The 14732-nt window shown below is 39.7% G+C and overlaps 1 protein-coding gene across 4 annotated transcripts in view; it reads right to left on the reverse strand.

Moving 5' to 3' along the window:
• The window catches only part of LOC115222775 (potassium voltage-gated channel subfamily KQT member 1-like), an 81423-nt gene that overhangs the window by 54006 nt on the left and 12685 nt on the right, over positions 1–14732 (reverse strand). For all 4 annotated transcript variants that reach the window (XM_036512040.1, XM_029793075.2, XM_036512041.1 and 1 more), the window contains 4 exons: positions 13085–13163; positions 9385–9481; positions 7598–7726; positions 4719–4829 (listed from right to left, as the gene is read on the reverse strand). In XM_036512040.1, coding sequence (XP_036367933.1) covers positions 4719–4829; positions 7598–7726; positions 9385–9481; positions 13085–13163 — 416 coding nt within the window. The remainder of the gene's footprint in view (positions 1–4718; positions 4830–7597; positions 7727–9384; positions 9482–13084; positions 13164–14732) is intronic.

Below are 14732 nucleotides of genomic sequence, written 5' to 3' on the forward strand. Positions count from 1 at the left end.
ATCGGTTGTCAAGCAATGCTAGGGGAACAAACACATACACACACACTTATCATCATCATCATCATCGTCGTTTAACGTCCGTTCTCCATGCTAGCATGGGTTGGACGGTTCGACCGGGGTTCTGGGAAGCCAGAAGGCTGCACCAGGCTCCAGTCTAATTTGGCAATGTTTCTACAGCTGGATGCCCTTCCTAACGCCAACCACTCCGTGAGTGTAGTGGGTGCTTTTTACGTGCCACCTGCACAGGTGCCAGGCGGGGCTGGCAACGGCCACGGTCAGATTGGTGTATTTTATGTGACACTTATATATATATATATATATACATATATACGACAGGCTTCTTTCAGTTTCCGTCTACCAAATCCACTCACAAGGCATTGGTCGGCCCGGGGCTATAGCAGAAGACACTTGCCCAAGATGCCACGCAGTGGGACTGAACCCGGAACCATGTGGTTGGTTAGCAAGCTACTTACCACACAGCCACTCCTGCGCCTATCTTAATTCGGTTTTTTTTTTTTTTGCACTATGATGGAGCAGTGGTAAGCTACACTTTGACATAAAATAATCGATATTTGGTTCAGCAGAAAAAAAGTTATGAAAAAAAATATTGGGCCAAAAATTGGAGAGTAACACCTAATATTTAATTTGACTTGTAATTTCTCAGGTATTTAAAAGAAAAATTATATTTTAATTATGGCTATTTAAGAGAACTCAATGAATAGAATCTTTTGATGGAAACCTTGTTAAAAGATATTACATATATATATACCCAGACCTATTCCCCGTTTTTTTAAGACGGGGTGGCCACAACAAGACACACACCAGGCATTCCATTCGGCACCAGGCATCCTCCTCTCCTCTTACAGTCCTCAACATTTAACAGATTTTGCTAAAATGCTCTGCCCATCTCGTTTGTACGTCCTCCTCACTTCTTTTCAACAAATTTCCATTCACATCCTTCTTCCAACCACCTCCCCTTCCTCCAACCACCTCCCCTTCCTCCAACCACCTCCCCTTCTTCCAACCACCTCCCCTTCCTCCAACCCCCCCTTCCTCCAACCACCTTTCTTACCCTCTCTACCTCTTTCCAAAACATACTTTTTATTTCTTACAAAACTTTCACTCAACTTTTTCCCAAACCTTTCACTTGCCTCCCATTTCGCCACCCTCGCAACTCTCTTTACTCTCCCCTTCACTTCTCTGTAGCGATCATAAACCTCTCTGTCCCCTTTCTGCAACTACTCTTCAAAGGTCCTTTTCTTCTCTGCCACCATATCCCTTACCTGCTCGTTCTAACAACTTGTCTACCACACACCTCACAGGTACATCTCATTACTGCCTCTCTAAAAGCCTCCTTCCCATTTCTTAACCTGTTCATATTCACCTCTCAGTTTCTTTACATATTCCTGCTCCTTCTTTCTCCTATCCTAGTTCACTCATCATCACAACCTCTCACCTTCACACAACCTCTCATCTCCCTGTCACTCATCTGGCATTCCATTTTGAGCATACCTTCAACTTACCCTGTACTTAGAAGTGATCTGACACAGCTCCACCTTCACCTCTCGTTACATGCACACCCACCAACCTTCTTACCACTCTTTTATCAATTAACATACAATCTATCAAGGCCTTATACACTACTGTTTCTCCCTCCACCCTCCACCTCTTACCCACCACCAACTCCTGCTCTGCACCCATTTCCAACAAACTCCTTCCTCTCTAATTCCAACCAGGAACTCCATATTTTCCTTCTACATTTTCTACTTCCTCATTTCCCATTTATGCATTCAAATCCCCAAACACCATCACATAACCACTTTTCTCTAAAAATAGATTTCATGGTCTTTACCATTATTGATCATGGGATTTTACCAACTGCAATAAGATTAGCAGTTTCCACTTTATAGAATTATGTACGTCCTTTTGCTCTACAAGACATGCAACAGTTAAAGTTCACAATGTCTTGAGAGTGTCTTTCATGCATTCATAAGTTAGATGAGAGCGTGTGGTGTATGACAACTTTCCTTCTGAAAAAAGTTTTAAGGTACAAAATGTCTTGAACACCTTTCGATAAAGTAATTTCGAAATGTAATAGTTATTTTATTAAAAAAATTAATATTGGATACGAAAGTTTTACAAACTTGTACCTGAAAGTTTTGTGTAAGAATAATTTTTAAAAAAAAAGCTCTCGTATTCTTCTCATGATGATATGTTTTAAAAAGTTTATCTGTATTAAACTTTAAAAAAGTTTATCTGAGAGTCAAGACTATTGAAAAGGTTGCAAGACGCAACGAAAATTTTAGAAAATAAAAATAAGAAATAAGTGGAAATTTTACCGGTAAGTGTGTTAAACAATAAGGCACTAAAAGAGAATTACTCTCCCCAGACACAACAGAATATGCTTCAACACACGAACTCATATAAAGAATCTTGCAAACCAAACCCAAAAACGAAATATTAAGTTTGAATTCAATGTCTGTCCCAACATCAGCGAGTGATAAGTCGTGTAAACATTCACATATATTGTGAAGCGATGGTGAGAAGGCAACAAGGACATAGTTTTGTTCTGGGCAAATTAGAATAAACTGAGCAGAATTCTAGAATTCCATTTCGTGTATGATTCTATATTAGACAAAATCAGCAACTAAAATCCACCCCTGAATCCAAGTGTGCCACAGAAAGCTATGCTAGAAATAACGTTAATCACCATATATTTCTTTACTACCCACAAGGGGCTACACACAGAGAGGACAAACAAGGACAGACAAACGGATTAAGTCGATTATATCAACCTCAGTGCGCAACTGGTACTTAATTTATCGACCCCTAAAGGATGAAAGGCAAAGTCGACCTCGGCGGAATTTGAACTCAGAACGTAACGCCGGACGAAATACCACTAAGCATTTCGCCCGGCGTGCTAACGTTTCTGCCAGCTCGCCACCTTAAAATATTTCTTAAAACCTCTTGCGCAACAAATGTGAAGGGCAACAACTCGTATTGACATTACCGATACAAGAAAGACAAATCAATGACTTGGATTCATTTTACTAAGCACAGATGAGTAGGAAGTTTTTGAACCTAGAGGGAAGGGATGAAACAAAATACGGTAAGGCGTCAGTCCAGCTATGTACAGGTTTTGAAACTCCACTGCTTTTTGAAAATATGAAGGTATATCAATCAAAATTTAAAAAACTAAAAGATCAGCATTTATGTTCAAACTACATGTATCTAAAACCCACAGATGGTCAGACTGCCTACGTGGTTACTGTTGCTACAATTACAACCAATGCTACGGATGCTGCTGCTGTTGAGCGAACGGTCCTCGTCCCAGAGCTCGCAAGGTGGGAGAAGTCCGAAACGTGGTCCTTTGCTATTCGTAAGACCTGCAGAAGAGAAAGCAGGTCAACCCCCTCGACACCGAGAGCATCAACGGATGGATGACTGCGCATCCAGGCTCAGCGGTTGCGTAGGAAGTCGGGGACAAGAAACAGGAAGAAAGAGTGAGAGAAAGTTGGGGCGAAAGAGTACAACAGGGGTCGCCACCACCCCTTGCCGTGGATCTTTTGGTGTTTTCGCTCAATAAACACACACAACACCCGGTCTGGAAATCGAAACCGCGATCCTCCGACCACGAGTCCGCTGCCCTAACCATTGGGCCATTGCGCCTCCACTGATGCTGCTGCTATTTTGGTTATAAGCAATCGTAAGAAATACAATGTGTCCCCTATTCAGTGATGTAACTGTCCTTAAAGACTAAAGGTGTTCTGCTCAAACACAGCTGCGACATTTATACGGAACACAGAAGATAGAAGGATGTTTTCTTTATACGGAAAGTCTAAATGAAAAGCTACAAGAAGTATTATCAGGATAATAATTCCATCTTTCTATATTAATAACTCCGTTTCGAAGAATTTGTAGAATATTGGACAAAACGCCTTATGATATATAGTTACATCACTTCAAAACTTTGAGGTCAAATCTTAACACGTAGATTGTTTTTCGTTCATTGAGGTTAGAAAAACAAGTACCAGTCGACTATTGGTGGAGGTGGTGGGGGAGTCAGTATAAGAAACGGTTCCTGCTACTAAAATATATGGCTTTATACCCATGCTGGAAATCAACACTTGGATCTTTTCGGTTTGAACGGCAGTTTTTTCTAGCGGTGTCATATGAAATTGTTACCCATAATTATGACCCTAGTATCGATCTGTTTTAGGGTTAGGGTTAGGGGTGGGGGAAGGGTATCTTTTTCTCTTCAGAAATGTAAATAAACCCAATCTGTTTCTTAAACGAGGGACATATTCATACGACACAGAATGTTTTTTTACCTCAATAGACGTCACTGATTGGTTGAAATTGCAGAAATTGAAGAAAAAAACAACAATTATCTTACAAACTAGAATTTTCTCAAGAAAGCCAAGAGAAAAAGATGTTTTATAAACACATTCTACCAGTATATGAAGTTTAAAATTTTTTTAGTTACCTAGAAATTATGTTAAAAACTGCCGTTCAAAAGGAAAAGATCCTTTAATATTTTTATGTTTGAGACTTTATTTTATTAGGAAAGCTGAAGAGATTTGAGATGGAATCAATGAAGACCGTACAGAATATTTGAATTTTTACACCGACAACAAGTAATATGCAAATATGTACAAACAGTCATTTGTCTAGGTTTGATGCAGAGTTATATAGAAATAAGCAAATCCAAGACTTACGGCTGGTAAGGCAAAGAATGATATTGCAAAAACAGCAAAGCAGGATGCAACTATTTTACCAAGCCAAGTTTGTGGCACTTTATCACCATAGCCAATGGTCATCACAGTTATCTGGAAAAGCAAAGCAAAATAAGAGTTTCAACAGAATTCATGGTAATATATAAAATCATAGAAGAAAATCAATATTTAGTTTTTAATCAAGCATAAGATTAGAGTCATTATCATCATCATCATCATCATCTGTAGTCATGGTTACTGTCATCAGCATCATTTTCTTTGTTGTCTTTGTTATTAATGTCATCATCATCATCATCATCATCATTTAACGTCCGTTTTCCGTGCTAGCATGGGTTGGACGGTTCAACTGGGGTCTGGGAAGCCAGGAGGCTGCACCAGGCTCCAATCTTGATCTGGCAGTGTTTCTACAGCTGGATGCCCTTCCTATAACGCCAACCACTCTGAGAATGTAGTCGGTGCTTTTACATGCCACCAGCACGAGGGCCAGTCAAGCAGTACTGGCAACGGCCACGCTCAAATGGTGCTTTTTATGTGTCCACGCATGGCTCAGTAGTTAGAGTGTCGAGCTTACGATCATGAGGTTGTGAGTTCGATTCCTAGACCGGGCCGCATGTTGTGCTCCTGAGCAAGACACCCGATTTCATGTTGCTCCAGTTAACTCAGCTGTAGAAATGAGTCATGACATCACTGGTGCCAAGCTGTATCGGCCTTTGCCTTTCCCTTGGATAACATCAGTGGTGTGAAGAGGCGAGGCTGGTATGCTGATAAATGGAATATGTAGGAAAGGAATTAGAAAGAATTCTGTTCATTGCATCCAGTGCAAGCTATGGACACTTATAAGGTGCAGTGGAATCACAGGTTAACAAATAACGTTTTCTTTGTATATGTCAGATGCACAAGAACAATAAGTACTAAGGACTCATGCAAATTAGATTCTCTCAAATGCCCAGAAGACTACCTTGAGTGGTCGTTAGTTTCTGTTACCTAGGTGACCAAATTAGCAGTGGTCGAGGTTACTCTGAAAGTATTGTTACTAAAATAAGAATAAGATGGAGAAAATCTAGAGATTTATTGGTAACAAAAAGTCTCGTTCTCAGATTGAAAGGTAGATTATATGATGCTTATGAATGAACAGCTATGCTCCATGGTAGTGAGTCGTGGGTCCTGAATGCAGACAGCATGTGTGGACTGCAGAAGAATGAAGCTAGCATTCTCCAATAGATGTGCAACATGTGTGACATAGTGCAAATGTGTGCTGAAAATTTGGGCATAAGAGGAATCACATGTAGCATGCAAGAGAGAAGACTACATTAGTTTTGACATGTGATGCACATGAATGAAGAGAGCAGTGCCAGTCACTTAAAGTGGGTTGCACCTGTGGAGGAGAAGACCCAGGAAGATATGGTATGAAGAAGTGAGGGCCAATCTCGAGATATTGAGCTTGAAGGAGGAGATGCCAATGGAGTGAGGTTTATGGTGATATGAGGTTCCTGAGAAGACCCACCTACTGAGTTGTGGAAATACTGTGTATTCCACCCACATGCAACATTAATTTGCATACCCTACCCCAATGAACTAAACCACATCTCTTCTTCATGGACGATATTTTTCTCTCTCCCACCCCAACTCCTGCAGCCCAACAGAATCTCTCTTTTCTGTCTTCCTTCAACCAACCGTATCCATTGTTGCCCTGTCACTCCCTTGTAGACCCACGTTTCATCACTCACTACTTTCCTCTTAGGACTTGATGCATTTTCATATCCTTGTCCCAATCTTTGAACTCTCTCTTGAGGATCTCTCTCTTTACTCTTTTACTTGTTTCAGTCATTTGACTGCGGCCATGCTGGAGCACCGCCTTTAGTCGAGCAAATCGACCCCGGGACTTATTCTTTGTAAGCCCAGTACTTATTCTATCGGTCTCTTTTGCCGAACCGCTAAGTGACGGGGACGTAAACACACCAGCATCGGTTGTCAAGCAATGCTAGGGGGACAAACACAGACACACAAACACAGACACACAAACACACACACACATACATACATATATATACATATATACGACAGGCTTCTTTCAGTTTCCGTCTACCAAATCCACTCACAAGGCATTGGTCGGCCCGGGGCTATAGCAGAAGACACTTGCCCGAGATGCCTCGCAGTGGGACTGAACCCGGAACCATGCGGTTGGTAAGCAAGCTACTTACCACACAGCCACTCCTGCGCCTATAGCATGCCTCAAAGGTAACTCCTTCGTCTGGTTCCGGTATTGAGTTTGCAACATAATTTGGCAAGAACATCTTTTCAACATTTTTGGACAACTTACTATTCATTAATTGCACCATTTATTGTTGTAATAGCAAGCGTTGTTGTTGTTGCTGTTTTTGCAACTCAAAAGTAAAACTGGTCGATAATTCTTCCATAATCTTATGATTTTGTATACCTTAAAATTTGCACAAAAAACTTTTGTGAGTTTCATAACTCCTTAGGAGTTTGTTTAATTCCTCATCGTCGCTGTTGTAATCTAACGTCAGACTGTTGTGACGTTCTCTCTGGTAGATCAGTAGAGTTAGTTAGATAAGTAAGACATGACTATTTATGTCTGACTTTGCCGACTTCTCGATCACTCAACTTCCTACATCACTGTCTTTGTAATGACTAGCACATACCACTTGTCACGTGGGAGGGGGGTGTTCCATTATTATTATTATTATTATTATCCCCATAACAGTTATATATCCCAGTGCCTCAGTAATTACAGGTATAAACCTGAACTTGTATGTATTTACGAATTTACAAAATGCTAAACTTCTGCAATGTTTTTCATATTTTCACAGTATCTTTAATGGCTATTTATGTATACTTACAACTCCCCACCATAAGGCATCAGCATAGCTTGCAAAGTCTTTTTTACCTTCTTTCCTTTCTGCCAGGTAGACAAAATAGGATGAGAAAATCAGACCTAAAAATCCGATATATAGGGTAGTTATCAACTCCTGAAAATATATATAAAGAAAAAGAATAGAGACCAAAAGTTATAGTTTGATAGTTTTGTTTGTGTATATACTTATAAAATCAAATAATAACAATGCAATTAACAAATTCTTTTGACTCTTTAATCTTCCATGTCTTAAGAATAAGGAATTGTATATATTATGGAATACCAGAATAAATTCATTAAATTATTTAATATGACTCCCATGAAATTTTCTAAATTCAAATCCCTCTACACTTGACTGCTTATCACCCCTCAGAAGATTTAATGGAGTGTATACAGTTCTATATTTAAGAGATGAGGAATTATGTACATTATTTACATTATTTACATTTGACGGATATTTGTCTTCATCTTGTTTGTTGTTAACACAACATTTCAGCTGATACACCCTCCAGCCTTCATCAGGTGTCTTGGGGAAATTTCGAACCTGGGTTCTCATTCCTAAGATATTTTTTGATGTTGTTGTTGTTGTTATCATTATTATTATTATTATTATTCAGGTCACTGCCTGGAATCAAACTCAGGATCTTGGGGTTAGTAGCCCACACTCTTAACCACTACGCCATATGCCCATTGGAAATTATGGAGTGAATTTTAGAGCTTATAAATCTAATATTCTCCTATCCTTCCTTAATACTGGTTCCCATATACTGTTCATATCTGCACTTGGGCTGCTTAGGAGGTTGTTGTGTCCAGGGGCCAAATTTTAATCTGTATATCTCATGATTTACTTTCAATAAATAAATAATATGGGCCCAGTGCATTGCTTTGCCAAGGGGTCTGTAATAATGCCAAGATGGCTCTGAGTAAAAAGAAAGCAGTAGAGAAACGAAGCATGTTCTTAAATAACGCCAAGTGAAGAGAAGTACCATGTTGAATAACGTTATATGTGAGCCCTGCCGAAGCAATTGTTAGGATTGAAACTAAGTGAATGTCATAAACATGTGGTTGAGTATACTTTCATGTTTGTCACTTTCTCACCCAAATAGAAAAGGACAAAAATGGTGATAGTAATGATATTTCTAATGACTCTGTATGTTGTTCTATGTATCTAAAGTTAGGTAAAGTGGAGGATTACATGGTATTACTCATACCTTTCCTCAGATTATTAGCAATGATATAAAATTATTTAAAATAGAAACTGGAAGGGATGCAGCACAGATTTTTGTCAGTGAACAGGCGGCGGTCTTAAAGCGCCGAAAATATTTTGACAAATTAAACTTAAATGTTGAAGTGAATCGAACGGCTTTTGTCTGTTTCTTAAATGGCTTATAAACACCTTCCACGCTGCAATTGTTTTCATTTCAGCACGATCTCAGATCAAATCACTTGCTATGCAAGTACATCTCCGAAACTGAAATTGATAATTGCAATCACCACATGAGAATGTTGATACTAATATCAAGGCAGAAATGGTAAACCACCAGACTATTAGCAATATTCAATCTCAAATATTTAATCCAAATCCTATGATGGTCAACATTGCCTCTCATCCCTGCAGCATCAATGAATTAGGTGCATGTCGTGTATTTAAGTCAATTCCATTGTTAATACTTTGTCCTTTAATATGAGTCAATGTTAAAAGTCAATAATGAAATGTGTTTTTTTTTTTCAGATTTGAAAGTCATCAACACATTTTTAAGACAAAATACATACCTGCCTATGCAGGTATATCACAGAACCAAGTAATCTCCATGTCCCTCCTTGTCTGTCAACATGGAGCATACGAAGGATTTGCAAGAAACGAACTCCTCTGAAAATTTAAAGACAGTTTTTAAAAACTTGAAAATAATACATATATTAATATTTCACTTAGGCATTGAGATGCTAATAACCTGGTGTTAGAACTCATTATACAGATACTTCAGTACAAAGTGTCAGTCAAGTACAGAGCAGTAATAAGAAATTGGGATGATAAAGGAATCAACAATTATGATATGAATTGCATTGGCTTACAACTGTTTCTGCTATGGGGTACAATGCACTCATAGTTGAGTGCCTGAGTATCACCCTACAGCTTCGTCAGCACTTCAAACATGAAGTGTAATTTACTTAGGAAAACGTTTACATTTATATATATACATAGAAAAGCATTATACATATATGTAAGTATTCTCCCAAATAAATTGCGCTTCGTGTTTAAAGCTCTGATGAAGCTCCAGGATAATATTCAAGCACTCAACTATGAGTGTAGTGCAGAAACAACTGTAAACTAATCAGGTTCATAACATAATTGTTTATTTCCTTTATCATCTCATTTTCTTATACATACATACATACATACATACATACATATTTTATGACTGCCCCCTCGTTATCGAATATGGCCATTGCACAAAGCTTAACTGTTACTGGTGCTGTGATCGAATGTGACTTTTTAGCCCAGCTAAAGATCTACAATGTCTTGTACAGAATTGGCAACGAAAACCTTTACTGGTAATAGCCGGCTGTAGTTGTAACTGGGCTTCATGTACTTTTGCATGTTGTTTAAGTCCTCCTGCCAAATTACACTCTCTTCCACATGCCCGACAGATATGATTAGTTTGGTATGTTACACTACCACAAGTGGCCAGGTTGTCACTCATCTGTCTCGCTTTATGACTACGAAGATGACTCTTGAGTCCAGCTTTACTGAGGCAGGGTCTTGCACAGACATTGCATGTCAGCATCAAAGGAAGACCCTTCCCTTCTGGATGTGTAACAGCGATGCCCTTCCTGACATCCCTCCTTACTTTCTCATGTGCAACTCGAGATTTCTCAAAAGTGGCTGTCCTCTCGTGCACAATCCTTCTCCACCTGCTACGATCAATAGCTATGCCTTCCCATGTGTCAGGAGAGATGCAAGCATCTTTTAAGGAAGCCTTCAGCAAGTCCTTATACCTCTTTTTTGGTTTATGTGGAAGTCGTTATCCTTTAGCTAACTCTCCATAAAAGAGTTATTTTGGCATCCTTGAATCCTTCATTCTGACCAGATGACCACTCCATCTGAGCCTTTGCTTTAACACAAGAGCTTCTATACTTTCAGACCGAGAGCCTTCCAATATTTCAAGATCACTGATGCGGTCCTTCCACTTAATGCCATAGATCCGTCTGAGGCACATCTGATGGAAATGTTCCAGTTGTTTAAGGTGGTATCGATATCTGACCCACATCTTACAGGCATAGAGAAGAGAAGGGAGCACACATGCCTTGTACACCTTTATCTTTGTCGACTCCAGAGGTGCTTTTCTAGCCTTCTGAAAGCAACACTTGCTTTCCTAATTCTATATGGAATTTACATACATACATACATACATACATACATACATACATGCATCCTGTCTGGCCCCCATGTCGGTGACATGTAAAAGCACCATCCGTTCGTGTCCATTGCCAGCCTCGCCTGGCCCCCGTGCCGGTGACACGTAAAAGCACCATCCGTTCGTGGCCGTTTGCCAGCCCTGTCTGGCCCCCATGTCAGTGGCATGTAAAAGCACCATCCGTTTGTGCCCGTTGCCAGCCTCGCCTGGCCCCCGTGCCGGTGACACGTAAAAGCACCATCCGTTCGTGGCCGTTTGCCAGCTCTGTCTGGCCCCCGTGTTGGTGGCACGTAAAAACACCATCCGTTCGTGGCCGTTTGCCAGCTCTGTCTGGCACCTGTGCAGGTGGCACGTAAAAACACCATCCGTTCGTGGCCGTTTGCCAGCTCTGTCTGGCACCTGTGCAGGTGGCACGTAAAAAGCACCCACTACACTCACGGAGTGGTTGGCGTTAGGAAGGGCATCCAGCCGTAGAAACACTGCCAGATCTGACTGGGCCTGATGAAGCCTTCCAGCTTCACAGACCCCAGTTGAACCGTCCAACCCATGCTAGCATGGAGAACGGACGCTAAATGATGATGATGATGATGATGATACAGATGTGTATGAGTCTGTTTGATATACATACATACACACACATATGTACATACATACATGCACACATACACTCACTCACACACACACACATACACACGAAATTATATATTTAAAATAAAAAGCAGAAATGTATAAATTTCACATATAGTTCACAATAAAATTGTCCTCTACAGCTGTTTTAATGGAATAAAACATCAAAGTTCAAAGAGTGCTTTTTACATGTCACCAGTACAGGTGCCAGGTATGTGGACACTTCACTGGCCATGACTACAATTTCACTTGGCTTGACAGATTATCTCAAGCACAGCATATTGCCCAATGTCCGAAGGGTGCTTTTTATGTGCCACGACTGCGGTTTCACTTGGCTTGGCAGGTCTTCTCAAGCATGGCGCATCGCCAAAGGTCTTGGTCTCTTGTCATTGCCTCTATGAGGCCCAACGTTCCAAGATCATGCTTCACCACTTCATCCCATGTCTTCCTGGGTCTACCTCTTCCACAGGTTCCCTCCATAGAGATTGGCATTTTTTCACACACCTCTCCTTGTCCATACACATCACATGACCATACCAGCACAGTCATCTCTTTGGCACACCACACCTGATGCCTCTTATGCCCAACTTTTCTCTCATAACATTTACACTCTATTGTACATGCACACTGACATTGCACATCCAGCAAATCATACTGGCTGCATTTCTTTCAAGCCTTTGCAAGTCCTTGGTGGTCACAGCTCAGGTGTTACTGCCATGGAGCATGTATTATATACGCAATCCAGAATCCTTCTCCGGTGCTGGATTGATCCCAAAATCCAATCAGTTTGTGCCAGTCTCAAGGCCAAAAATCCCTGAAAATTTCATCCAGATCCATCCAGTGGTTCTTTAGATATCTTGTCCACAGACAAACAAACAAACAGCCAAACACGACTGAAAACAATACCTCCGCCTTAGCAAAGGCAAAGGCAATAATAATAATAATAATAATGATGATGATGATGATGATGATGATGATGATGATGGTGATGATGATGATGATGATGATGATGATAATAATAATAATAATAATAATAATAATAATAATAATAGTAATTTAAGCAGATAACAACGTGTCTCAAAAAGAAATGGAGAAACTTTCAAAATACAAAGACCTGGAAATAGAGGTAACCAGAATGTGGAATCTAAAAGCAGAAACAATTCCTATCATAGTAGGTGCATTAGGCATGATAAAAAAATATTCAGACAAATACATAACAAAAACACCAGGACTTACAAACACATATAACATACAGAAAATTGCACTACTGGGCACTGCACACATCCTATGCAGAACACTTTCCATACAATAACCATCAGAGCTTCACATCAAACCACAGCACATACCTGAGGCACACAGAGCTGCGCTTGGTAGTGAAGTGAAGGAACGCTATAAAAATAAAACTACTGAATAATAATAATAATAATTACCGGATGGCAGAAGTGGCAAATACTTGTCCCTCGGAGCCAATAGTAAAGACGACAATTGATGCAACAACAACAATAAAATCTGCAAAGCAAAAATAAAATAAGTATCAGTTTCAACTAATTCAGGAAGTTTTTAAATATAAAAAGGATTTTTATGCCTTGTGTTAGCTTATAAAAGTGTGTTGAAAGTTGAATGAATAGGACACTGAACAAAATAACAAGAGGTCAGATGCTTGTATGCTGTGACCACCACACTGTTAGGACAGTGGCTAAAATACTTAAATATCAATGGTCATCGTAAAAAAAAAGAATTGCCAGTAGAATAGCGTTGGACAAAATATCTTAAGATAATTATAATTTTTTGGCTCTAAAAGCAAAAAGCAAGGCCATGTAGGGGGACATGGAGTTATGTACAGGGTGGTGTTCATGCAAAGAGTTCAGGCCATTTCTGGTCAAGAGAGACTTTGAACCGAGCGGTCGTCGGCATCTTCACTATCTCGTCCGGTAGCTTATTCCACGGATCCGCAACCCGGACAGAGAAAGTCCCTCTCCTTCGATTGAGATGAAATCATCGCAGATAGAGCTTTTAGGAGTGACCCCGCAGCCTACACTCTGGAGCAGGAGTGGAGAACAGCTCTTTCGAGAGGTTACACTTTCTGCTTATGATGTTGTGAGCAAGAATGAGATGACCACGGCATCGTCGTTTCCTTTCATCTATGCTGTGAATTCTATTCCTTTGCTGAAATTTTATAAAATTAGTAACAGTTATACTCTAGGACCAACTGAATTAACTATGCTACCCACAAAAATATTTAGCTTTGCTGCAAATCTAAAAAAGTTTTAAAATGGTAAAAATTTGTTCTTCTCCTGCCTTATTTTGCGTCAAGTGGAAGAGTAAGATGAGAGAAATGCTTATTCTTCAGACCAGTGGTTCTCAGCCATCTTTTGCCTGAAGAAGACCCTTTTGATTCCTAGTTTACTCTGTTGGACCCCAGTGTTAAAAAAAATGCTATTATATTTTTATAATTAGATATTAAGAATATTGATATTAATATTATGAGAGAGTGAGAGAGAGAGGGAGAGAGAGAGAGAGGAAGCGGGAGAGGAAGAGGGAGAGAGAGAGGGAGAGGGAGAGAGAGAGAAAGAGAGAGAGATGCATTTTCAATACATAAGAATAATCTAGCATTCTGTGTCTGCCTTTTTCATTCAGTTACTGCTTGTTCTGTGCTTTTCCAGGTTCAATTCTTAAGAATATTCTAGAATTCTACACTCACATTCTTCATTCTAGTATCTCTCTCTCTCTCTCTTTATACACTTATGTATAAAGAGAGAGATGCCAGCCTCTCACTCCTATCCCTCTATTTACCCCCAACACGCTCATACTCCCTATTTAACCTCTTGGTCATCTTCACATTGGAAGAATAGAAATATAGAGTAGAAAGGACTCCAGTTTTGCAAGAAATGAAACAGCCTCTTTAATGCTAAAATACTGATGCCAAGATAAAATGATAGAAGTGTGGAATAAAACTTATTTTTTACTTCCACCATATAAACTATGCTATCCAAATGATAAAGTGTGATTTTAAAAATTATTTTATTTTTCAGTCAAATAAATGAATAATTGATATTGGCACGATGTGTTTATTGGTTT

Source organism: Octopus sinensis, linkage group LG21, assembly GCF_006345805.1.
Source record: "Octopus sinensis linkage group LG21, ASM634580v1, whole genome shotgun sequence".
In the NCBI taxonomy this organism is placed as follows: domain Eukaryota; kingdom Metazoa; phylum Mollusca; class Cephalopoda; order Octopoda; family Octopodidae; genus Octopus; species Octopus sinensis.